This window comes from Carcharhinus amblyrhynchos, chromosome 12, assembly GCF_965287045.1.
Source record: "Carcharhinus amblyrhynchos chromosome 12, sCarAmb.v2.hapA, whole genome shotgun sequence".
Lineage (NCBI taxonomy): Eukaryota > Metazoa > Chordata > Chondrichthyes > Carcharhiniformes > Carcharhinidae > Carcharhinus > Carcharhinus amblyrhynchos.
Window position 1 is genome coordinate 7,679,559 of NC_137335.1, and position 24,849 is coordinate 7,704,407.

Here is a 24,849-nt window from a genome sequence, read left to right on the forward strand (position 1 = left end):
TTTAAAAAGTATCTGGATCTGCCCCTTAAGTGCTGTAACCACAGGGCTACGGGCTGGGTTGTAGGAAAGTGGGATTAGAAAGGGCACCTGGGTGTCCTCAGGCTGGCATGGGCAAGATGGACTGAATGGCCTCCTTCTGCGCTGTAAGTTCTCGATGGTTCTCTGGTGTCTGTCACTTTAAGACAGCACAGCACAAGTGAATCATCTGACTTGAGGGATCAATGGAAACTGAGGGCAGAATTTTTCCATCCTACCCACCACGGGAATCGTAGCGGGCGGGACAGGAACTTGCAAAGGTCTGTTGATCCCGGTGGAAATTTCCAGTTTTAAGATGAGTGCGGCTGGAAAATCCCAACCTGAGAGTGAGTGATCACAGCAGAGAGAGGGTGCCCTTTCTCAGGCATTTTCCTTCTACAACCATGTAGAGCAGATCTCTGCTCTAGGGCAGCCTTGGTGCTGCATAAACCTCCTGTACCTGAGTTTCTTTTATAAGACCATAAGACAGAGGAGCAGAATTAGGCCACTCGGCCCACTGAGTCTGCTCCACCATTCAATCGATATTTTTCTCATCCCCATTCTCCTGCCTTTTCCCCATAACCCCTAATCCCCATATTAATCAAGGAAGTATTTATCTCTGTCTTAAAGACACTCAGTGACCCAGTCTCCACAGCCTTCTGTGGCAAAGAGTTCCACAGAAGCATCACTCTGTGGAAATTCCTCCTCATCTCTGTTTTAAAGGATCGTCCCTCTAGCCTGAGGTTGTGCCCTCTGGTTCTAGATCTTCCTGCTCGTGGAAACATCCTCTCCACGTCCACTCTATCCAGGCTTCGCTGCATCCTGTAAGTTTCAATAAGATTCCCACTCATCCTTTTAAACTCCAACAAGTACAGACCCAGAGTCCTCAACCATTCCTCATATGGCAACTTCTTCATTTCAGGGATCATTCTTGTGAACCTCCTCTGGACCCTTTCCAAGGCCAGCACATCCTTCCTTAGATACGGGGCCCAAAATTGCTCACCATACTCCAAATGTGGTCTGACCAGAGCCTGATACAACCTCAATAAATACTCAACAAATATTATCAATGTTTTGTTCCCAACAAAATCTGAAATCTCTTGACAATGCCATAACAGCCACAACATTAATGATACTACGTAATGTCCTTTATTCAATGAACATCTAGTAATCTGCATAGCCGGACTACAATCCAGTATTATAGAAGCTGTTTTTTGTAAACACGAATCTAAGCAATTGAATTTATGCATTATTACTTTGAGAAGTTACACTGTGACCAATGGGAAGAACCACAACATCAAGTCATTATTTTTAACAGTTGCTGAGACACTTTGATTCCATGTTTAAATGGAAAGCCTAACATATACTATCCCAGTGATAAAGCTGTAGAAACATAGAAACTAGAAGCAGGAGTAGGCCACTCAGCCCTTCGAGCCTGCTCCGCCATTCACTGAATTCAATATCCTGACCTCCCCCTTTCCCCCCTCCCCCGTATCCCTTGATCCCTTTCGCCCCAAGAGCTATATCTCATTTCTTTTTGAAATCACCCAACATTTTGGTCTCTGTTACATTCTGTGGTAGTGAATTCCACACATTTGCCATTATGTTTGTATCTTTTTTGTATCAGATATTAATTATAAAATTATGTTCCATACTGGCAGTTTATTTTTCACAACCATAAGATGTAGGAGCAGAATTAGGCCATTCGGCCCATCGAGCCTGCTCTGCCATTCACTCATGGCTGCTAGGTTTCTCAACCCCATTCTCCCACCTTTTAATAATAACATAAGAACTAGGAGCAGGAGTAGGTCATCTGGCCCCTCGAGCCCGCTCCGCCATTCAGTATGGTCATGGCTGACCTTTTCGTGGACTCAGCTCCACTTACCCTCACCATAACCCTTAACTCCTTTATTGTTGAAAAATCTATTCATCTTTGCCTTAAAAACATTCAACGAGATAATCTCAACTGCTGCACTGGGAATTCTCCAGATTCACAACCCTTTGTGTGATGGAGTTCCTCCTCAACTCAGTCCTAAATCTGTGCCCTCTTATTTCAAGCACTACAAGTAGTCTTACAGGTTAAAGTCCAACAGGTTTATCTAATAGCACGAGCTTTTGGGGCACTGCCCCTTCATCACCTGATAAAGGGGGAGCGCTCTGAAAGCTTGTGCTACCTGCTGGACTGAAACCCACCCCAGTCCAACGCCCCCATCTCCACATCATCTACCACCTTATTTTGAGGTTATGCCTCCAGTTCTAATTTCACCTGCCAGTGGAAACATTCTCCCTGCTTCTGTTTTATTGATTTTTTTCATAATTTTATATGTTTCTATAAGATCCCTCCTCATTCTTCCCATTTCCAATTAGTCCCAGTCTACTCAGTCTCTCCTCATAAGCCAACTCTCTCAACTCTGGAATCAACCTGGTAAACCTCCTTGGCACCTCCTCTAGTGCCAATACATCCTGAGTGGCACAGACGCTAGCATTGCTGCCTCGCAGCACCAGGGATCGGGGTTTGATTCCCAGCTTGGGTGATAGTCTGTGTGGAGTTTGCATGTTCTCCCCGTGTCTGCATGGGTATCCTCTGGGTGCTCTGATTTCCTCCCACAGCCTGAGAGACGTGCTGGTCGGGTGCGTCGGCCATGCTAAATTCTCCCACAGTGTACCTGAACAGGTGCCAATATGTGGCAATTAGGATTTTCATGGTAACTTCATTGCAGTGTTAATGTAAGCCGGCTTGTGACACTAATAATTGGTGTCACAAGTAGGTTTACATTAACAGTGCAATGAAGTTACTGTGAAAATAAACTTCAAACAAACTTTAAATCCTTTCTCAAGTAAGGAGATCAAAACTGTACACAGTACTCCAGGTGTGGCCTCACCAGCACCTTATACAACTGCAACATAACCTCGCTGTTTTTAAACTCCATCCCTCTAGCAATGAGGGACAACATTCCATTCGCCTTCTTAATTACCTGCTGCACCTGCAAACCAACTTTTTGTGATTCATGCACAAGGACACCCAGGTCCCTCTGCACAGCAGCACGCTGTAATTTTTTACCATTTAAATAACAGTCCGTTTTGCTGTTTTTCCTACCAAAATGGATGAAGTCACATTTATCAACATTGTTCTCCATTGGCCAGACCCTCGCCCACTCACTTAGACTACCTATATCCCTTTACAGACTTTCTATGTCCTCTGCACACTTGCAGAGTTAATCACATTACTGTGGATCTGGAGTCACATTTAGGTCAGACCAGATAAGGATGGCCGATTTCCTTCCCTTAAAGAACAAGATGGACTTTTGCAACAAAAGAGTAATAGTTTCATGCTAACCATTTCTGATTTTCAATTCCTGACTTTATCACTAAATTTAAATTCCACCACTGCTATGGTGGGATTTGAACCTGTGTCCTCAGGCTGGGCCTACTAGATTATTAATTCAGTGATGTTACCGCTGCACCAGTGTCTCCTCTGAAGTTGGAAAATTATCCATGAGAACACAAGTTAGGATTGCAGACGGTGCTCTACTTTACATGGTGGCACAATGGTTAGCACTGCTGCCTCTCAGCTCCAGGGACCCGGGTTCGATTCCGGCCTCAGGTCACTGTCAGTGTGGAGTCTGCACGTTCTCCCCGTGCCTGTGTGGGTTTCCTCCAGATGCTCCGGTTTCCTTCAGTTCAAGGATGCGTGCGAGCTAGGTGGATCGGCCGTGCTAAATTGCCCCTTAGTGTCCAACGATATGCAAGTTAGGTGAATTGGCCATGCTAAATTGCCCCTTAGTGTCCAACGATATGCAAGTTAGGTGGATTGGCCGTGCTAAATTGCCCCTTAGTGTCCAACGATATGCAAGTTAGGTGGATTGGCCATGCTAAATTGCCCCTTAGTGTCCAACGATATGCAAGTTAGGTGGATTGGCCATGCTAAATTGTCCCCTAGTGTCCAACGATGTACAAGTTAGGTGGATTGGCCATGCTAAATTGCCCCTTAGTGTCCAACGATGTGCGACTAAGGTTGATTGGCCATGTTAAATTGCCCCTTAGTGTCCAACGATGTGCAGATTAGGTTGATTGGACATGCTAAATTGCTCCTTAATGTCACAGGATGTCGAGGTTAGGGGGATTAATGGGGTAAATATGGGGATAGGACCTGGGTAAGATGTTCCATGAGAGAGACTCAGTGCAGACTCGATGGGCTGAATGGCCTGCTTCTGCACTGCAGGGATGCTGTGAACATCAAAATTACAGAAAATGTAAAAAGTAAAAATATTACGTGCTGAAGGTTATTCCAAGAAACAAGTTTACCTTAAAAAGAATATCTGTGCACATGGCCTTTCCGTGTGTTATTATTGGCTCCTGGTCTTCACCCTTTCCATCCCAGCAATCTAATTCAATACACCTGTTAAAACATAATAAAGAGGTCATAATTCTGGTGGAATATTCCAAGTGCAATATTTAGATACTAAAATATGACATATGTGGCGTTCATTTACAACAAAATGTATTTCTATTCTGAATATAACGCTACATGAAGCACACTAGAACTGACTGTGAAATTGGGACTTAATTTATCTACAGCATGTTGTGACAAATAAGATGTCCAGTCAGATGATTCTTCTCAGAGCTCGACTAAATTATTTGAAAAGCACTGTGAACCTTGAAAGGCCACATCTCCATGGAGATTTGTGGAGCTTAAGAAGTTTCTCAGTTTTCAGTTTATCGGTGCAGCTGTTAGTTGCAGTTTGGACCACATGTGGTTTGCAGTTCACGGAGAAGCTTGGAGAGCTTCGAAAATACTCCAGACAGTTAGGACTCAGAAAAGTCCGGTGGAGTTGAGGTGGTCGTGGAAGATCACTCGTTCTGTGCCACACAGTTAGAGCAGAGAAATTCTGGAAGTTATTTATAGCTCAGTGCAGCGGGGAGGCTGGAGTTTACAGAATCCCAGGGCAGTGCTAGCTTAGCAGCTTCAAAAGAGTCAGAATTGTGCTGCTAATTAAAGATAGTGAAGCAGCTTTGTGAATCCCATGGAATGCAGTCTCAGGAGAGGAGATTGAACCATCCAGAGGTGGTCAGTTGTTGAGGCGATCTGAAGTGGAGCAGCTTTTATGGGAATAAATCTTTGAAAGGGAAGAGTTGAAATCCCCCATGAGGGAGACACAATTTTAATAAAGTTTTTGGCTCTTAGTTGTCATTGATGTCTGAGTGGGTTACAAATAAATCCGTGGAATCCATGTTGGTTGCATTTGCCATTTGATGGGTTGTGTGCTGCGTTAATCCTGAACATTAGAGTATAAGATAGATATTCTAAACTGCTTTACTTTGCTGATCTTATGTGGCGAAGTTTAGTTTGTTTGTTTAAAACCATGGAATCCTGCAGCTTTATTCTAGAGTTTAAAGTTTATTTATTAGTATCACAAGTAGGCTTACATTAACACTGCAATGAAAATAGTGTGAAAATCCCTTAGTTGCCACACTCTGGCGTCTGTTCAGTTATATTGAGGGAGAATTTAGCATGGCCAATGCGCCTAACCAGCACGTCTTTGGACTGTGGGAGGAAACTGGAGCACCCGGAGGAAACCCACACAGACACGGGGAGAATGTGAAGACTCCGTACAGACAGTGACCCAAGCCGGGAATTGAACCTGAGTTCTTGGCATTGTGAGGCAGCAGTGCTAACCACTGTGCCACATTCTCTTAGTGGGCAACTGGAATTTCAGACTTTATCTACCTTAAACAGAACATTATTAATCCTGAGCCAGATTACAATGATATAACTTCCATTGCTCATGGTTACTCAGTAATTTTGAGACATGCAAATTTTGGCTTTGGTTCCCTCCTCGAGAAAGGCAAAACAAGAGATCCAATCATGTGTCCAGATCGGGGGTTTAATTATACGTGTAGGCCAAAATTATATTAGGTTTGATGGAGGTGGTTTTAAAACGTACTTGTTATTAATGTACAGCTTGTATTCGAATGCAAAAATATTGCCAATAATAAACCGGTAAGTGCGAGGTGATGCACTTTGGAAGAAACAAATGAGGGTCTACTTAATGAGTGGCAGGAGACTGGGAAGCTCAGGGGATCAGAGGAACCTTGGGGTGATGATTCGCAGATTCCGGAAGTCAGTGTAACTCGAGAAGAGGACAGTTAAGAAGGCATCAGGCACACTCGCTTTGATCAGTTATGGTATAGAGAGTATAAGAGCAAGGAGGTAATGTTGGAGTTGTACAAAGCATTGATTGGGCTGTAGCTGGAGTGTGCTATAGGAAGGGTGTGATTTCACCAGAGGGATTACAGAGGAGGTTCCCCAATGCCGTTCCCTGGGATGGAACATTTGAGCCACGAGGAGAGACTGGATTGGGTTTGGATTGTTTTCTCTAGAGCTGAGGAAGTTGAAGGGGGGACATGATTGAGGTGTATAAGACTGTAAGGAGTATGGACAGGGTGAGTAGGAAGCAGCTGTTCCCCTTGGTTGAGGGGTCAATCACGAGGGGGTACAGTTTTAGGGTAAGGGGCAGCAGATTCAGAGGGGATTTGAGAAAAATCTTTTTCATTCAGAGGGCGGGGGGAATCTGGAATGCACCGCCGGGGAAGGGAGGGGTGGCCGGAAGCCTTACAACCTTCAAAAAATATTGGGATGAGCACTTAAAATATCATAACATTCAAAGGTAGGGGACGAGTGCAGGAAAATGGGATTAACGCACCTTTAATGGTAGATATTGTCAGTGTCGAACCAATGGGCTGAAGGGCCTTCTCTGCATTGTATGGGCATAACTTTCCCATCCAGTCCCAACCGCCATGGGAATAGTGGCAGGTTGGGTGGTGGGGGGGGGACATGCGAAGGTCCATTGACCTCGGGCGGGATTTTCCGGTCTTGGGGTGATCGCAGCTGGAAAATCCCACCCCACTACTCTATGAGAAATGACTATTTAACAAATCCAGATATACACTAAGGTTTCATTTATCATGGAATCCCTACAGTACAGAAAGAGGCCATTCGGCCCATCAAGTCTGTCCTGACCACAATCCCATCCAGGCCCAATTCCCGTTACCCCATATATTTGCCCTACTAATCCCCCTGATACTAAGGAGCAATTTAGCATGGCCAATCAACCTAATCTGCACATCTTTGGACTATGGGAGGAAATTGGAGTTCCCGGAGGACGCCCACGCACTCACAGGGAGAACACGCAAACTCCACTCAGACAGTGACCCGAGGCCGGGATTGAACCGGGGACCCCTGGCGCTGTGAGGCAGCAGTGCTAACCACTGTGCCACCGTGCCTGCCCATATCTTCCGGACTTCCTTAAATTTGCCACAGCAATCACCGCCACCCGGTTAGAATTTGCATTCTTTAATTTGACCGTCTTCAACTTAAAATGGGCTAACGGATGTGTTGCGATGCAGAATGTGAGAGACAGGCTCGTGACACAGATAGCTGAGGGCAATCTTAACTCTGCAACATCCCAGCTGATACAAATATGATCGAGACGCCGTCACAAAGCTGCAACTGCAGTTCAGTTTTATTAAAACAATTTTTTTGGGCGAAGATAAATACCAAACATTCAAGACTCATTCCCATTTTCCCTGGGAGGCCAAGCGGGATTTGTCTAATTTAGAGAGTTCCCCAGTAGGTGCACTAAGTTTCCACTAACAATGAACACAAACATTAAGAGTGTTTATATCCTCCAGCGCACATGATTACTTTATATATAGAAATACTTAGCTACGTCTGACTGATACCAAGCAGTGAACCAAAGCCATTAAAACAATTGTAATCCTTATCCTTCACATTATAGGTGAAGCTCTCACTCAAGTACAGTCCTTGCCAAGTGCATCAGAAGTCTTTGTCCTTTACTGTGCTGAATTTCCCCAGGTGCTTTCCGAATCCCTAATCTGCAATGCACGACAGCTGTTGTTCTTTCAAGGGCAATATTTTTCAGCCTGTCATCCGCTCAGCTACTGAGGCTGACGCGTAAAGGTGATTTTTGCAGCTTCTCGGCATCTGTCGACGGCAATTAACAGAAGTGCCTTAATTCCGTGACCCAGTCTCGGAGGAATCAGCATCCCCCGGGAGGGTCAGCTAAGCCGAAGGTGCAGCGGCAATGGTTTGGCAGTGGGGCCGGTAACCCGGTGGCACAGTGGATACGGGGAACAGACCGGGAAATGGAGTCGATGGCCAAGATCAGCCCCGTGACTGCGGAGCAGGCAATAACTACATATCCAGATAATGTAATGACACTGCTGTACTCCGACGTCAGACTTAACTGGGATGGTGTCACACATGATGGTGACGTGTTCAGGAGACATGTCACAAACCTTGTTTAGTCTGACTTAACCATTTCATAGAATTATAGAATCTCTACAGTGCAGAAAGAGGCCATTTGGCCCATTGAGCCTGCACCAACAACAATCCCACCCAGGCACTTTTCCCCATAACCCCATGTATTTACCCTGCTAATCCCCTTGACACTAAGGAGGAATTTAGCATGGCCAATCCTCCTAACCTGCATATCTTTGGACACTAAGGGGCAATTTAGTATAGCAAATCTATGTAACCGACACATTTTTGGATAGTAAAGGGGAAATCTAGTGTGACCAATCCTCCTAGCCTGCACATCTTTGGACACTAAGGGGTAATTTAGCATGGCAAATCTATGTAACCAACACAGTTTTGGATAGGAAAGGGGAAATTTAGTGTGACCGATCCTCCTGGCCTGCACATCTTTGGACACTAAGGGGTAATTTAGCACGGCAAATCTATGTAACCAACACATCTTTGGACACTAAAAGGGAAAATTAGCGTGACCAATCCTCCTAGCTTACACATCTTTGGACATTAAGAGGCAATTTACACAGCCAATCCACCTAAAATGCACATCTATGGAGTGTGGAAGGAAACCCTTGCAGACACAGGGAGAACGTGCAAACTCTGCACAGACAATGCCCCAAGCTGGGAATCGAACCCATGTCCCTGGCGCTGTGAGGCAGCAGTGCTAACCACTGTGCCCCCTGTGGTCTTTGGTCAACAACGTGGTGTGACATATTAAGAGGTGGGGGAGGGAGGGAGAGAGAGATGGATGTGGAATCACAGATGGGGACTGCATCATGTCTTCCTATACTTATCCCTGAAGAACTAATACAGAGTGACCTTAACTCATGTGCCAGCGGGACCTCAGTGGAGAGATCTGCCCCTCTGATTCATAAGGTTCTGCAGTCTGACCCCAGAGCAGAAATCCAGGCCGACACTTCAGTGCAGTACCGAGGGAGTGCCGCAGTGTCAGAGATGCCATCTGCTGGGTGAGCTGTTGAACTGAGGCTCTCTCTCAGGTGGATGTAAAATTTCCTATTGTACTATTTCGAGGAAGAATGGAGGAGTTATCCAGTTTTTCGTTTTGTTTCTCAGTTGCTGCCAGAAGCCAGTGGAAGAAGGCAGTATCTCTCTCTCTCTTGCTCTCTCCAGAGGCTTTCTGATAATTCTAAGACCGTGGAGGCTCAGAGATTTGATCCAACATTCAACAGACCAATTCACAGCATGTATTAAAAGGTGGAAAATCCAGCATTGTGTGGGTATACCTGCTTTCTGTGCTTAGTCTGGAGAAGAGTGTCTATCTGTAGGATGGTATTTGTCTTGGAACAACAGAGATAGCTAGCTGTTACGTGCCACGGCTTAAGTCTTGTAATTGGAAAAAAGATCTGCTAATTATTTTGTGTTGTACTTTAACAGCGTGATGGCAGAGTGGTTAGCATTGCCGCTTCACAGCGCCAGGGACCCAGATTCCATTCCCAGCTTGGGTCACTGTCTGTGTGGAGTCTGCACATTCTCTCTGTGTCTGCGTGGGTTTCCTCTAGGTGCTCCGGTTTCCTCTCACAGTCTGAAAGGCATGCTGGTTTGGTGCACTGGCTGTGCTAAATTCTCCCTCAGTGTATCCTGAGTGTGGCGACAAGAGGATTTTCACAGTAAGGTCACTGCAGTGTTAATGTAAGCCTACTTAGTGACACTAAACTTAAAAATTAACAGTGTTCTTAAATAAACTTTGATAAAAGCTCCCCCGTGGGTCACTTGAATCATACCTGGAGTGAACCACCTCTTGCTCACCCAAGCCAAAATCAAATGTAAAATCTAGGCTAACTTCAGAAAACACCTTGGAGTTTCTGGCCTTAGAATAGGTTCTACGCACGAGGACAAACCTGCAGCCTGATAAGAGGACTTGTCTGTACATCTCAACAGAGGACTTTCCTCCAAACTGCCTCCCTGTGAGATAGGTGTTATGAGAGGAGCTGATAAAGTAATGGGACAGGGGCTGCTCCATTTCCTGGTACAGCTCCAAACGATCGAGGAAGACCGGGGCATTCTCGTCCGACATCAGGTAGCTGCAGAAGCCATCGCACGACATAAGTGCTGCAAAACAAAAATTGGTAAGCTTTAACTCAAACTGGAGCAGGGGGTTCGGAAATCTGTGTCAGTGCCATGATGTGCGCTAATACAGCATCACTAATTGGGTCTGTGCAACCAACCAGAACTGATTAATGTGCGATGTGTGGCCTCTCCGCTCAAAATCTTATTCTCACCTTAACAAAAATAACCAACGGTAACCATGTGACACACACACAGACAGCACAATTCTGCGTTCAGTACCGCACTGATACAACGGGCAATCTCGCGCACACAACGCACAGGTACACACTCCATTGGTAATGGGGCAGCAAGATTTACAACACCGATGCTGGTTCCTGTGTCTTCAATAACCTGCCTTGAGTGGACAGTTAAGGAAGGAAAGTTACAAGTATTAGAGAAATCAAAAGAGATAATGCTGGAAAATCTCAGCAGGTCTGGCAGCATCTGTACAGCGAGAAAAGAGCTGACGTTTCGAGTCCAGATCACCCTTTGTCAAAGCCAAATGGCATTGAAAGTGGGAGATATTTATACTGCAGGGAATGAAAGATGAGTCATAGCCACAGAAATAAAGGGAAAGGCTGCTAATGGCAGCCCACAGACCTCTTATTTCTGTGGCTTTGACTCATCTTTCATTCCCTTCCCCTGCAGTATAAATATCTCCCATTTTCTATGCCTTTTGGCTCTGACAAAGGGTCGTCTGGACTCAAAACGTCAGCTCTATTCTCTCCTTACAGATGCTGCCAGACCTGCTGAGATTTTCCAGCGTTTTCCCTCTTGGTTTCTGATTCCAGCATCCGCAGTAATTTGCTGCTATGCAAGTAATAGAGGACACAGGATTACCTCCCTCTACCCAAAACACATCTCTGAACCCATTCAAGTTCACCATTTGCTTTTTCCGTAATGCCGTTCCTCAAAGGCGACAAACAAATGTTGGAGTATCGGGTACAGTTCTGGTCCCCTTGGGCGCGATTTTACAGCCCCGCTCCAGCGAGATCGGAAAATGCCTCCTGAGGTCAAAAGGGCATTTCCATTTTCCGTCCCTTGCCCGGTCCAATTCTATGGTGGGACAGGGTGGTAGAATTCTGGTGCTTGTTAGAGGAAAGGCATTGATAAACTGATGATGTGGAGATACTGGCATTGGACTGGGGTGGGCACAGTAAGAAGTCTCACAACACCTAGTAAAGTCCCAACAGGTTTATTTGGAATCACGAGCTTTTGGAGCGCTGCTCCTTCAAGAGGACTCACCTGATGAAGGAGCAGTGCTCCGAAAGCTCGTGATTCCAAATAAATCTGTTGGGCTTTAACCTGGCGTTGTGAGACTTCTTCCATTGATGAACTGAAAGGAGTGCAGGGAAGATTTATGAGGATGTTACCGGGAGTACTGGCCCTGAGTTACAGGGAGAAGTTGGCCAAGTCGGGGCTTTACTCCTTGGAATGTAGGAGAGTGAGGGGTGACCTTACTGAGGTGTATAAAATCATGAGGGCCACAGATAGGATGAACGCACATAGTCTTTGTCCCAGAGGAGGGGAGTTTAAAACTAGAGGGCATAGGTTTAAAGCGAGAGGGGAAAGATTTAAAAGGAACCTGAGGGGCACCTTCTTCACGCAGGGAGTGGCACATGTATGGAATGAGCTGCCAGAGAAAGTGCAATAGCAACACTTAAAAAGTGTTTGGAAAAGTACATGGATGGGAAAGGATTAGAGGGATATGGGCCAAATGTGGGCAAATGGGACTAGCTGGGAGGGCACCACGGTCGGCATGGACTGGTTGGGCCGAAGGGCCTGTTTCTATATTGTATTGCTTTATGACTCTACAACGTGCATCAAGGCTCTACACACTTCCTGATGCATTTAAATTCCATTTGGAAAAACATGCGCTATTCTCCCTAATGGTCTCTTGCTGTGTGCAGCCAATTCACGGAGCCTTTAAATTCTCTCCTGCATGGCAAAGTAGACGGGTCAACTTGTGCTTGACCTATCCGGGGGCACTCTCACCCTCAACGCCTGCAAACCCCACCCCCCCCACAAACCCGGGAGGGAAATGCCCAGGGGGATCCCATTGTCACTGACTGTCAATGGATAGGGCACCGGAAGGGAGGGGGTTGAGTTGGGCGGGGAGGGGTGGGAAATCTGGAGGTCTCCTCTCTACGCGGGGAGGCCCCACCAGTCAGAAGGGGCCTTCCATCGGAGGCGATCCCACCTTTCCCGCTTGAAATTGAGGGTGAGGCCTTCCTCTATTTCCCCACCCTCGCTCACCAGGGCACCCGCCAGCTTGAAAGTGAGGCTGAATGGGAAAGGACACTCAAAAGGCCTTTTAAATATAATTGGGGCTGATGTTTCAATAATGCTTGCAATCATTTGTTACAGGAAGAATTTCAAAATGTAAAATATCCTGGCAGCCATAACTAGACGCTCAAATCTCTTTCTAAAAGTTACAGGTCTCTACGGGGATCAGAACATAACATAACTTTCTTTTTAAAAACTTTCCTTCGATTCCATATGTGTATTGGAATACAGTGGGAAGTATTGTTCCTTGCACCTTATACAGACAAAACACAGAGAAGGAAAGGAGAGGGTGCAGAATGTCATGTTACAGTCATAGCTAGGGTGTAGGGAAAGATCAACTTCAAAAGTCTGACAGCAGCAGGGAAGAAGCTGTTCTTGAGTCGGTCAGTACGTGACCTCAGACTTTTGTATCGTTTTCCTGACAGAAGAAGGTGGAAGAGAGAATGTCCGGGATGCGTGGGATTCTTGATTATGCTGGCTGCTTTTCCCGAGGCAGCGGGAAGTGTAGACCGAGTCAATGGATGGGAGGCTGGTTTGTGTGCTGGATTAGACTTCCTTCCCAACTGTTGGAATTTGAGGAACTGGATTTTTTTGTTTTACTCACTCTTGGAACATGGGGGTCGCTGGCTGGGCCAGCATTTATTACCCATCCCGAGTTCCCCTCGAGAAGGTGGTGGTGAACTGCTTTCTTGAATCGCTGCAGTCCACATGCTATGGGTTGACCCACAATGCTGTTTGAGGAGGTTGGGCGGGGGGGGGTGGATTCCTCTAGAAGGACTAGAGGGCACAGCCTCAAGATAAGGGGGGGGGCAGTTTAGATCGGAGCTGAGGAGGAACTTCTTCACTCAAAGGGTGGTGAATCTCTGGAATTCTCTGCCCGTTGAAGTGGTGGAGGCTGCCTCGCTGAATATATTTAAGTCACGGGTAGATAGGTTTCTGATAGACAAGGGGAATTAAGGGTTATGGGGAGAAAGCGGGAAAGTGGAACTGATCCACTTCAGATCAGCCATGATCTTATTGAATGGCGGGGCAGGCTCGAAGGGCTAGATGGCCTACTCCTGCTCCTATTTCTTATGTTCCAGGATTTTCACCCACAGACTGTGAAGAAACGGTGAGTAAATTCTGGGCCCCTGCAGCTTGGGGTTTCCCTCTTCGCACTTGCGCATCAGTCTGACCTTCCCTCTGACTTACTTTTGTATCTTTGGGAGACACTATCTGACCATTGCTGAAGGCACCCAGTTCCTTCTCTCTGCCTGCAGCCAGCAGACAGTTGGTTATAGCAGGATACAAATGAAGCCAAGAGTTATAACCGACTGAGTTCCAAACTGATGGTATCAAGTGGGTTCAACCCTCACCCGCTCAAAACTCAAACTCAGGTGAAAACCATCCACCACAGCGACCTCACCCAACCCTACATCAAATGCCCAAAATTCTGTCTAGTGTGTCCAGTGCTGCTTTACTCCCTGCTCATCCTCTTGGAAAGGGTTACAATGGAGGGAAGGAAATCTGCCATCCTTATCTGGTCTGGCCTACATGTGACTCCAAAGCTACGGCAACGTGGTTGACTCTCAATTGCTCTCGGGCAACTAGGGATGGGCAATAAATGCTGGCCAGTCAGCGACGCCCGTGTCCCACAAATGAATAAAATAAAACAGTGAAAAGTTACTGTGAAAATCCCCCAGTCGCCACACTTTGGCGCCTGTTCGGGTACACTGAGGGAGAATTTAGCACGGCCCAATGCGTCTAACCGGCGCGTCTTACGGACTGTGGGAGGAAACCGGAGCACCCGGACGAAACCCACGCAGAAACGTGGAGAATGTGCAAACTCCGTGCAGGCAGTGACCCGAGCCGGGAATCGAACCCGGGTCCCTGGCGCTGTGAGGCAGCAGTGCCAACCGTGCTGCACAAACAGGCTTTGCCGCCGCGCTGCCATGGGACTTGGCAACGTTTCAAGTCTGGATGACCCTTTGTCAGAGCTCCGGTGAAGGGTCTTTCAGATTTGAAAGGTGGGCTCTATTCTCTCTTTCCACAGACGCTGCCAGACCCGCTGAGGTTTTCCAGCATATCCTGTTTTTGTTTCAGATTCCGGCATCCGCAGTATTTTGCTTTGATCCTGTGGCTGATGCAGTTTAATTTGATGCCCATTAGGTGGCAGCCAGCCTCAAGATTCTGCTGTGCAGCAATATCCTGAACAGCGAGACTGTCTTTGAGCACTTTGCCTAATATAGTCCCCACTACTGACGCCAAGCTTTTTATGGAAAGCTATCAAAATTGGGGAAAACGGAGTCCATTATAAATGTCACGCTATATTAAACTATTCTGGGCAGGTCACCGCTGGGTGACACAGCTCTGCTAATTTTAAAAAGTCAACTCTCCATGCATTTTTCTCATCAGCTCTTTGCTGCCCAACGAGCTTTAGCAGTGTGTGTGTGTGTGTGTGTGTGTGTGTGTGTGTGTGTGTGTGTGCGTGCGCGCATGGAAAGAATTATCTCCCACGTTTTGTCTTTTCGTGATTTGGACGTCCCTCTGCTGGCAGGCTGTGGGGTCGCCACACGGACACATCCCCGGGTTTTGAGATGGAGCTCCGAGCTCGAACACACAGGAACCTGACAGCGCACAAGGAGGCCATTCGGCCCATCGAGCCTGCACCGGCCACAGTCCCAGCCAGGCCCCATCCCCACGCATTTACCCTAAGCTGGTTCCCCTGAGGGGCAACTTAGCACGGCCAATAATCCACCTGATCTATATATATCTTGGGACGCTGAAGGGAAATCCAGCCAACCCGCACATCTTTTGGACTGTGGGAGGAAACCGGAGCGCCCGGAGGAAACCCACGTAGACACGGGGAGAACGTGCAAACTCCGCACAGGCAGTGACCCAAGCTGGGAATCGAACCCGGGACCCTGGCGCTGTGAGGCAGCAGTGCTGACCACTGCACCACCCTGCTCCAAGGGCACAGACATGAGAAGTTAGAAAACAGCGTGAGCCAAGATACAGCTGAAGTGAAAGTCCAGGGAGAGAGTGGAAGACTAATCTGTGGTTCTTGAGTAGGGGAGATGTTCATAGTAGCTGTGGGGGGTTCGTAAAGAATCCCTACAGTGCAGAAAGTGACCATTCAGCCCATCAAGTCTGCACTGACCACAATCCCACCAAGGCCCTATTCCCATAACCCCACATATTTACCCTAGCTAGTCCCCCTGACTCTAATGGGCTACTTAACACGGCCAATCCACCTAACCCGCACATCTTTGAATGTGGGAGGAAACTGGAGCAACCGGAGGAAACCCACGCAGACACGGGGAGAACATGCAGACTCCACACAGACAGTGACCCAAGTCAGGAATCGAACCTGGGTCCCTGATTCCGTGAGGCAGCAGTGCTAACCGCTGCAGCACCTTGGTTGGAGCATGGCTGGAGGTTTGGAAAAACGAGCAGGGGTAGGCACTGCGATGTCTTTCTCTCTCTTCACATACTTAGTCCGTCAGGAATGATCAGGGGCATGTTGCGTGTCTGCGTGGATTTCCCCTGGGTGCTCCAGTTTCCTCCCACAGACCGAAAGATGCGTTGTTAAGGTACTAAATTCTCCCTCCGTGTGCCTGAGCAGGCTCCAGAGTGTGGTGACTCGAGGATTCTCACAGTAACTTCATTGCGGTGTTAATGTAAGCCTTATTTGTGACACTCACAAATAAACTTCAAACTATTCTCTCTGCACTGACGCTGTCAGGCCTGCTGAGATTTTCCAGCATTTTCTGTTTTTGCACTGGCCAGAACTCTTGCAGCATTTTGTCCCACAGTCTAATCTCTTCTCCTTACTGGACTCCACGCACGGCACAGGGGTGAGCACTGCTGCCTCACTGTGCTAGGGACCCGGGTTCAATTCCCAGCTTGGGTCACTGTCCGCGTGGAGCTCGCACATTCTCTGCGTGGGTTTCCTCCGGGTGCTCCGATTCCCTCCCACAGTCCGAAAGGCATGCTGTTTAGGTGCTAAATTCTCCCTCAGTGTATCCAAACAGGCGCCAGAGTGTGACGACTGGGGGACTTTCACAGTAACTTCATTGCAGTGTTAGGGTACACCTTACCTGTGACACAAATAAATAAAAAACTTCACAAACTCATCTTGAAGTTCAAGCAGAATTACTGATCGTGTCCAAATTGAAAGGTGGCGGTGTTGAATGGTTAGTACTCTACTTTTTAGTAAACTGAACCAAGGTAAAATGCTATGTATAATATTTGGGTACACTGAGTATTTCCCCTCACCTTATCACTCTGTCCAACACTTGCTTCACCAGTAAAATATCAGCGCTGTAGTTTTTTCTTCCCTCCATTCTGAAGCTGCTCTAAATAATAGATATATTTTCAAATAAAAAGCCCACTGCACTGCAGGAATTTGTTGATTCGATACACAATGCCAAGACTAAATATTCGTTAACCAAGAGGGAAGAATATGTTACTCCACAGTTGGCAAACAACCCAAGAGTTCTCGCAGCTCCTAAAACAATGTTTTGTACGAAGGATATTACTTGGAAAAAGCCCCGCTCACTGCCTGGTGTACGGTAAAATAAGAAATCCGCGTAGTGAACACTGCAGAAATTCACAACAGGAACACATCTTCCAGCTTAAGCTCAGAACTGAACAATATATTAATGCGGAAACATTGGGAACAGGAGCAGGAGGAATGGGGCAACAGGGTGGCACAGTGGTTAGCCTCACTGCTGCCCCACAGCGCCAGGGACCTGGGTTCAATTCTGCCCTCAGGTGACTGTCTGTGTGGAGATTGCAGCCAACATAATCAAGGATCCCACTCACTCCGGACATTCTCTCTTCCACCTTCTCCCGTCGGGAAAAAGATACAAAAATCTGAGGTCACGTACTGACCGACTCAAGAACAGCTTCTTCCCTGCTGCTGTCAGACTTTTGAATGGACCTACCGCACGCTAAGTTGATCTTTCTCAACGCCCTCGCTATGAGTGTAACACTACATGCTGCACTCTCTCCTTTCCTTCTCTATGAACAGTATGCTTTGTCTGCAAAACGTGCAAAAAACAATACTTTTCACTGCATACATGTGACAATAATAAATCAAATCAAATGTAGTGTTTCAGGAATGAGCAGGTCATCAGATGTGGTGCTGTTATCAGCTGCTGTCTAACTTAGGACCCCACGCACCACCTTCTACCATCGGGAAAAGGATACAAAAGTCTGCAAGCATGTGCTAACCGACTCAAGAACAGCTTCTCCCCTGCTGCCATCAGACCTTTGAATGGACCTACCATATATCAAGTTGATCTTGCCCTACACCCTAGCTATGACTGTAACACTACATTCTCCACTCTCTCCTTTCCTTCTCTATGAACGGTATGCTTTGTCTGCAAAACGTGCAAAAAACAATATTTTTCACTGTATATTAATACGTGACAATAATATAGAATTAAGTCAAATCAAAAAGACTTTTGAATGGGCCTACTTATATTAAGCTGATCTTTCTCTACACCCTACCTGTGACTGTAACACTACCTTCTGCACCCTCTCCTTTCCTTCTCCCCAATGTACTCGATGAGCAGTTTGCTTTGTCCGTGTAGTGTATTGATTCACCTGATGAAGGAGCAGGGCTCCGAAAGCTCGTGATACCAAATGAACTTTAACCTGGTGTCCTGAGACTACTTACTGTGCCCACCTCAGTCCAATGCCGGCATCTCCACATCACGTACAGCGCGTAAGAAACAATACTTTTCACTGTATCCCAACACATGACAACGATAAATCAAATCAAAGAATGGTTAACAGTTTACCTTGATGTATACATCAGGTCCTGATGGAGAACAAGGTTAACAAAATCACGGATGGTAAAATGCGCCAATAGTTTAAGAACAACAGGAAGGATGAGTGCTGGAGGTTAATGCCATAGTCACCGGAACCCTCTTACACTTCAGTAAGCTGAGACAGGAGCACACTTACCTTTCTTCCGCAACTCCTCATCAGGCTCATAATTCTCAAGTATCTGCATTGCTCTTTTCGACTCATAGAAGGGGAACAAAATTTCATTCAGTCGAGGGTCTCGTTGATTCTGCAGTCAGTGAGGAAAAGCCTGAATTAAAGTGTTTCCTGCCAATGGCTTACAACCCAAAGCAAGTGCCAAACAACCTAACTCGCACATTTTTGCAGTGTCAATGGCAGCTGATTGACTACGAAATAGCTGCTTTTATCTCTATTCCTGAGTCACTTGTGTCCAACAATCAAGTGGCACAGTGGTTAGCACTGCTGCCTCACAGAGCCAGGGACCTGGGTTCGATTCCCGGCTTGGGTCACTGTCTGTACAGAGTCTGCACATTCTCCCCACGTCTGCGAGGGTTTCCTCCGGGTATTCCAGTTTCCTCCCACACTCCAAAGATGTGCAAGCTAGGTTGATTGGCCATGCTAAATTGTCCCTAAGTGCCCTAAGATGTGTAGGTTAGCTTGACTGACCATGCTAGACTAACCTTTAGTGTTGGGGGACTAGCAGGGTAAATATGTGAGTCTAGGGGGATAGGAGCTGGGTGTGATTGTGGACGGTGCAGGCTCGATGGGCCAAATGGCCTCCTTCTGCACAAGCAGGGATTCTATATTATGTAACAACATTCTTTCTGATGAAACCCTCCTTTTGTTTGAGCCCATCTCTTTACCTAAATTTAGGCTGAAGATCAAGAAGTGTTGAAATGTCACCCAAAGAATCTGAGTGTTTCTCAGAAATAGAAACAGAAATAGTTAATATGTATGTCAGGGCTAGCCATGAAATGAAGTTAAGATTACTACAAGCAAGATTGTTATTCTTGAGTTTTCTGATCAAATTCAAAGGTAGCTATGATAACTTCAAGTGCTCGAGTGTGACATAGTCTGCAATAGTTTGCAAACTAATAATTAATACGCAACTGAATTCACTTTGTAATGTTAGTCAGCTACACTGTAATAGTTGTCAAATGAACAACTAAGACTCAACTGTCATGGAATCAAAGAATTCTACAGTGCAGAAGGAGGCCATTCGGCCCAACAAGCCTGCACCGACAACAATCCCACCCAGGCCCTCTTCTCATAACCCCAGACATTTACCCTGCTAATCCCCCTGACACTGAGGAGTAATTTAGCATATTCAGTGCACCTAACCCACACATTTTTGGACTGTGGGAGGAAACCGGAGCAACTGGAGGAAACCCATGCAGACACAGGGAGAATGTGCAATCTCCACACAAGTCACCCAAGACCAGAATCGAACCCGCGTCCCTGGCGCTGTGAGTCAGAAAGAAAGTAAAAGTAATTTAGTCAAAAGTAATTTATTAGTCACAAGTAAGGCTTACATTAACACTGCAATGAAGTTATTGTGAAATTCCCCTAGTCGCCACACTCCGGCACCTGTTCGGGTCAATGCACCTAACAGCACATCTTTCAGACTGTGAGAAGAAACCAGAGTACCCGGAGGAAACCCACACAGACACAGGGAGAATGTGCAAACCCCACACATAATGTGGAGAAGCCAGCGTTGTACTGGGGTAAGCACAGTAAGACATCTCACAACACCAAGTTAAAGTCCAACGGGTTTATTTGACGAGCTTTCAGAGTATCGTTCCTTCTTCAGGTGAGTGAACAGTTGTGTTCACAAACAAGGCATACACAGATACAGACTCAATTTACAAGATAATGGTTGGATTGCAAGTCTTTAGAGATCTGTAAGGACTCACATTTGAACCATTATTTTGTAAATTGAGTTTGTAACTGTATATGCCCTGTTTGTGAACACAACTCCTGACCCACCTGAGGAAGGAGTAACACTGCGAAAGCTTGTGCTACCAAATAAACCTGTTGGACTTTAACCTGGTGTTGTGAGACATGACCCAAGGCGGGAATTGAACCTGTATCACTGTGAAGCAGCAGTGATAACCACTGTGCCACCATGCCTTTGTTGCTTTGCAATGTTACTTTGCCACCACATCAAGGTAAGAGAGAAAAAAAGCATCAAACTTTATTCCCAAGGGAGTATCCCTAAGTAGGTGTTCATGTGACTGTACTCATATCCCAGATGGTGGAGGCTGTGAATCCACTGTATAAAGTGACACTGATCCATGCAGTCCAGATGGTCTCAGCTGTAACTCCTGTCCGTGCTGCATTCGCGACTCTCACCTGGGACATCACTAAGGGGCAGTGAAATTTGGCTTTGTGGGTGCATTTGGTCGAGTGTGACACATTCCCTTGCTGGGTAGTGGGCTTGTGATGAGGGGGAAGGGCATTTTCAGGAGTCACATTGAAAGGGGGGGGGGCGGTGGGAGAACTTTAAAAGTTGACCCAAAAGTTGAGCAATAAAGTGGCCACTATTTTTGTCAGTGATGCTAAGATGTATTGCAATGGGATCCCACTAACTTGTCACAAGTTTGACAACTCAAAAGAAGGGGTGTCAAAATCAGAGAACTGTGACCCTTGGAGATATCAAAAGTGTGTCTCATACCCTTGGCTTACCTTTGAACTATTTCTCATGTATGCATTTATGCTGTTGGTGTATTTCAAATACCTTGCAAACTTTCACTGAAAGCAGGGATTTAAAGTTTATTTATTAGTCACAAGTAAGGGTCACATTAACACGTTCTGATCACCCCGTTATAGAAAGGATATATTTAAACTAGAAAGAATGCAGAAAAGATTCATTAGGATGCTACTGGGACTTGATGGTTTGAGTTATGAGGAGAGGCTGGATAGAATGGGACTTTTTTCTCTGGAGCGTAGGAGGCTGAGGGGTGACCTTATAGAGGTCTATAAAATAATGAGGGGCATAGATAGCTAGATAGGCAATATCTTTTCCCAAAGGTAGGGGAGTCTAAAACTAGAGGGCATAGGTTTAAGGTGAGAGGGGAGAGATACAACAGTGTCTGAAGAGGCAATTTTTTTCACAGAGAGGGTGGTGAGTGTCTGGAATGAGCTGGAACAAGAACTAGAGGTAGTAGTAGAGGCGGCTACAATTTTGTCTTTTACAAAGTGTTAGAGAGTTACATGGGTACAATGGGTATAAGGGGATATGGGACAAATGCGGGCAATTGGATTAGCTTTGGAGTTTAAAAAGAAGGGTGCCATGGACACGTTGGGCTGAAGGGCCTGTTTCCATGCTATAAACCTCTATGACTCTATAACATTGTACTGAAGTTGCTATGAAATTCCAAATAGCTGTTACATCAACACTTCCTTTCCCTTTTAACATTGCTGGTAATAGTACAGGGTGACATGGTGGCACAATGGCTAGCACTGCTGCCTCACAGCGCCAGGGACCCGGGTTCAATTCCCAGATTGGGTCACTTTCTCTCCGTGTCTGTGCGGATTTCCTCCGGATGCTCCGGTTTCCTCCCACAGTCCAAAGATGTGCGGGTTAGGTGGATTAACCGTGCTAAATTGCCACTTAGTGTCAGGGGGGTTACCATGGTAAATACATGGGGTTATGGGGATAGGCCCATGGGTGGGACTATGGTCAGTGCAGACTCGATGGGCTCAATGGCCTCCTTCTGCAGTTAGGATTCAATGATTTTTTGATAACAGGGCAAATATATAACTGTGTGGAAAAAGTACAGCAGCAAACTTCCCCTTCCTCCCCCACCTTCTGAACCAATCCCTACAGATATTAAGCACTTAAAAATCCCATATAGTCATAACCTAAAGAAATAGGAGTCAGATTGGAAGCCTAGGGTTATATTCACTGGAGTTTAGAAAAGTAAGAGGGGATCTCATGGAAACTTAGAAAATTCTAACAGGGCTTGACAGGGTAAATTCAGGAAGGATGCTCCCGATGGTGGAGGGACCAGAACTAGGGGTCAAAGTTTGAGGATAAGGGGTAAATCTTTCAGGACTGAGGTGAGGAGAAATTTCTTCACCCAGAGGGTGGTGAATGTGTGGAATTCACGACCACAGAAAGTAGTCGAAGTCAAAACGATGTCTGATTTCAAGAAGAAATTAGATATAACTCTTGGGCCTAAAGGATCAAGAGATATGGAGGGGAAAGGGGGATCAAGATATTGAATTTGATGATCAGCCATGATCAAAATGGATGGCGTAGCAGGCTGGTAGGGCCGAATGGCCTATTCCTGCTTCTATTCCCATATTACTATATGCTAATCAAAATCACTATGGCGATAGCCTAGTGGTATTATTGCTAGACTATTATTCCTGAAACTCAACTAATGTTCTGGGGACCCAAGGTTCAAATCCTGCCGTGGAAGATGGTGGAATTTGAATTCGATAAAATTTGATTTGGGAGCAACATGGTGGCACAGTGGTGAGCACTGCTGCCTCACAGCTCTAGGGACCAGGGTTCAATTCTGGCCTTGGGTGACTGAGGGGAAAATGCACATTCTCCCAGTGTCCGCGTGGGTTTCCTCTGGGTGCTGCCATTTTCTCCCACTGTCCAAAAACGTGCGGATTAGGTGGACTGGCCCTGTTAAATTGACCCTTAGTGTCGGGGGAATTAGGAGGGCAAAGACATGAGGCTACGGGGATAGGGCCCTAGGCGGGATTACTGTTGGTGCAGGCTCGATGGGCCAAAAGGCCTCCTTTTGTCCTGTTTGGGATTCCACGGATTCAATTTTACAGATTAAATCAATGTTCTAGACGTGTAACAGCCTGATGTTTAGGTGCACAAGCTCAGGGGAAGCGAAACTAACTTTCCCCACTAACATCAACTGGTTCTGCTGAAGGGCATCACACAAATAATGCAAAAGGAGAACGGTTCCGCACACATGGTCAAAGTTTAATGCACACCACAGTAGTAGGGAGATTCCACAGAGTGCTGTATTTATAGAGTGATTAAAATAAACATGCAGGCGGAAAAACTAACTTGTTTATGTATACTCCCATGATGACTACAATCTCGAGCCCCAAAGTTATTAAGTGGGGTAATGATGTGCAAACATTTGACACATGTAAATATTTTCCCTCTGCTCCTTCAGTGGAGGAGATAAATGAATAAATATGTGCAATAAACAGGCATAGTAAAGGTTCAGAGTCCCAGGACGAGTAACAAATAAAGGATTGGCGACGCACAAATACATTCAACAGCTGTATCCCACGTTGGGGAATTAAAGATCACAAAACACGTCTTTTTGAAAAAGGGAACATCTTGTTCAGAGAAACGCAGTGGCAACTTGAGGAAGAATCAATGGGGGTTATCAGACACTCATACATTTCTAACACAGTAATGGTCCAATCTACTCAACATCCACTGTACATTGTCCAGAAGCAGCCATGCAGTGATGCTTCTATAGCGAAAGCAAATTTAATCTTGTGAGAAGTCACGTTTCATTGTGCGCTGCCGTTGCTTACACAGGTTAAAAAAAACACAGAGGAGCAGGGAGAAAGCAGTGGCGCAAACCCATGCGTCGCATGCACTGGGAGGGCAGGAGTGAAGCGAGCGGTGACAAACAGGGGTACGTGACGCAGTTAAATGAAAGAAAGAAGCTTACTTCGTTCAGAAAGCTGACTAATTGGTCTACAGCTAAGTAATCAGATTTGTCTCCGTTGCTGTAAAGGAATTCAGTAAAAAAATGTAAGTTGTTTGCATTTCTCTGCATAATGATTTTCAAAAGCATAATCCTCGGAGTACTGATAGCTCTAAAAAAAATGCTCACCTCCAAACTTCCAAGGTGGACAGAATCACTTCATGGGGGAGGGGGGGGGGGGGGGGGGGGGGGGTGGAGTTATCCCGCCCCACCTGCCATGGGAATCGTAGCGGGTGAGGGAGCGGAGAGTGGCGGACCATGTAAAGGTTCGCTGACCGTGCGTGGGACTTTCCGGTTTTGGGGCCAGCGGGGCTGGAAAATCCCGCCCAATGTTTCTCTAACTGTAATATACTCTGAAAATCAGTGCCAAATATTCCCACAGGTCATTTGGTCCTAGTGCAATCCCCAAATGGTTAAATGTACAAACTGCAAACATTCAGCACGCTACTTGTACTTTCCTGAGATTAAGACAATAAACGGCAATCCGTTCATTTCATGCTCTCCAACCCTTTGGAGATCTCTTATCACAGGCTCAGAAAAAGGGGTATATTGTCCTCTTCTGTCAATCTTCTGATTATCGCAATGTCTTTACCATTTCTTATTAAGATAACTGTCCATAAGACACAGGAGCAGAATTAGGCCATTCGGCCC

At 46.2% G+C, this 24,849-nt stretch overlaps 1 protein-coding gene across 4 annotated transcripts in view; it reads right to left on the reverse strand.

Moving 5' to 3' along the window:
* Nucleotides 1-24,849, reverse strand: part of LOC145350763 (1-phosphatidylinositol 4,5-bisphosphate phosphodiesterase beta-4-like) — a 451,544-nt gene that overhangs the window by 135,527 nt on the left and 291,168 nt on the right. For all 4 annotated transcript variants that reach the window (XM_080200036.1, XM_080200037.1, XM_080200034.1 and 1 more), the window contains 4 exons: nt 24,163-24,220; nt 18,656-18,764; nt 10,207-10,417; nt 4,321-4,414 (listed from right to left, as the gene is read on the reverse strand). In XM_080200036.1, coding sequence (XP_080056162.1) covers nt 4,321-4,414; nt 10,207-10,417; nt 18,656-18,764; nt 24,163-24,220 — 472 coding nt within the window. The remainder of the gene's footprint in view (nt 1-4,320; nt 4,415-10,206; nt 10,418-18,655; nt 18,765-24,162; nt 24,221-24,849) is intronic.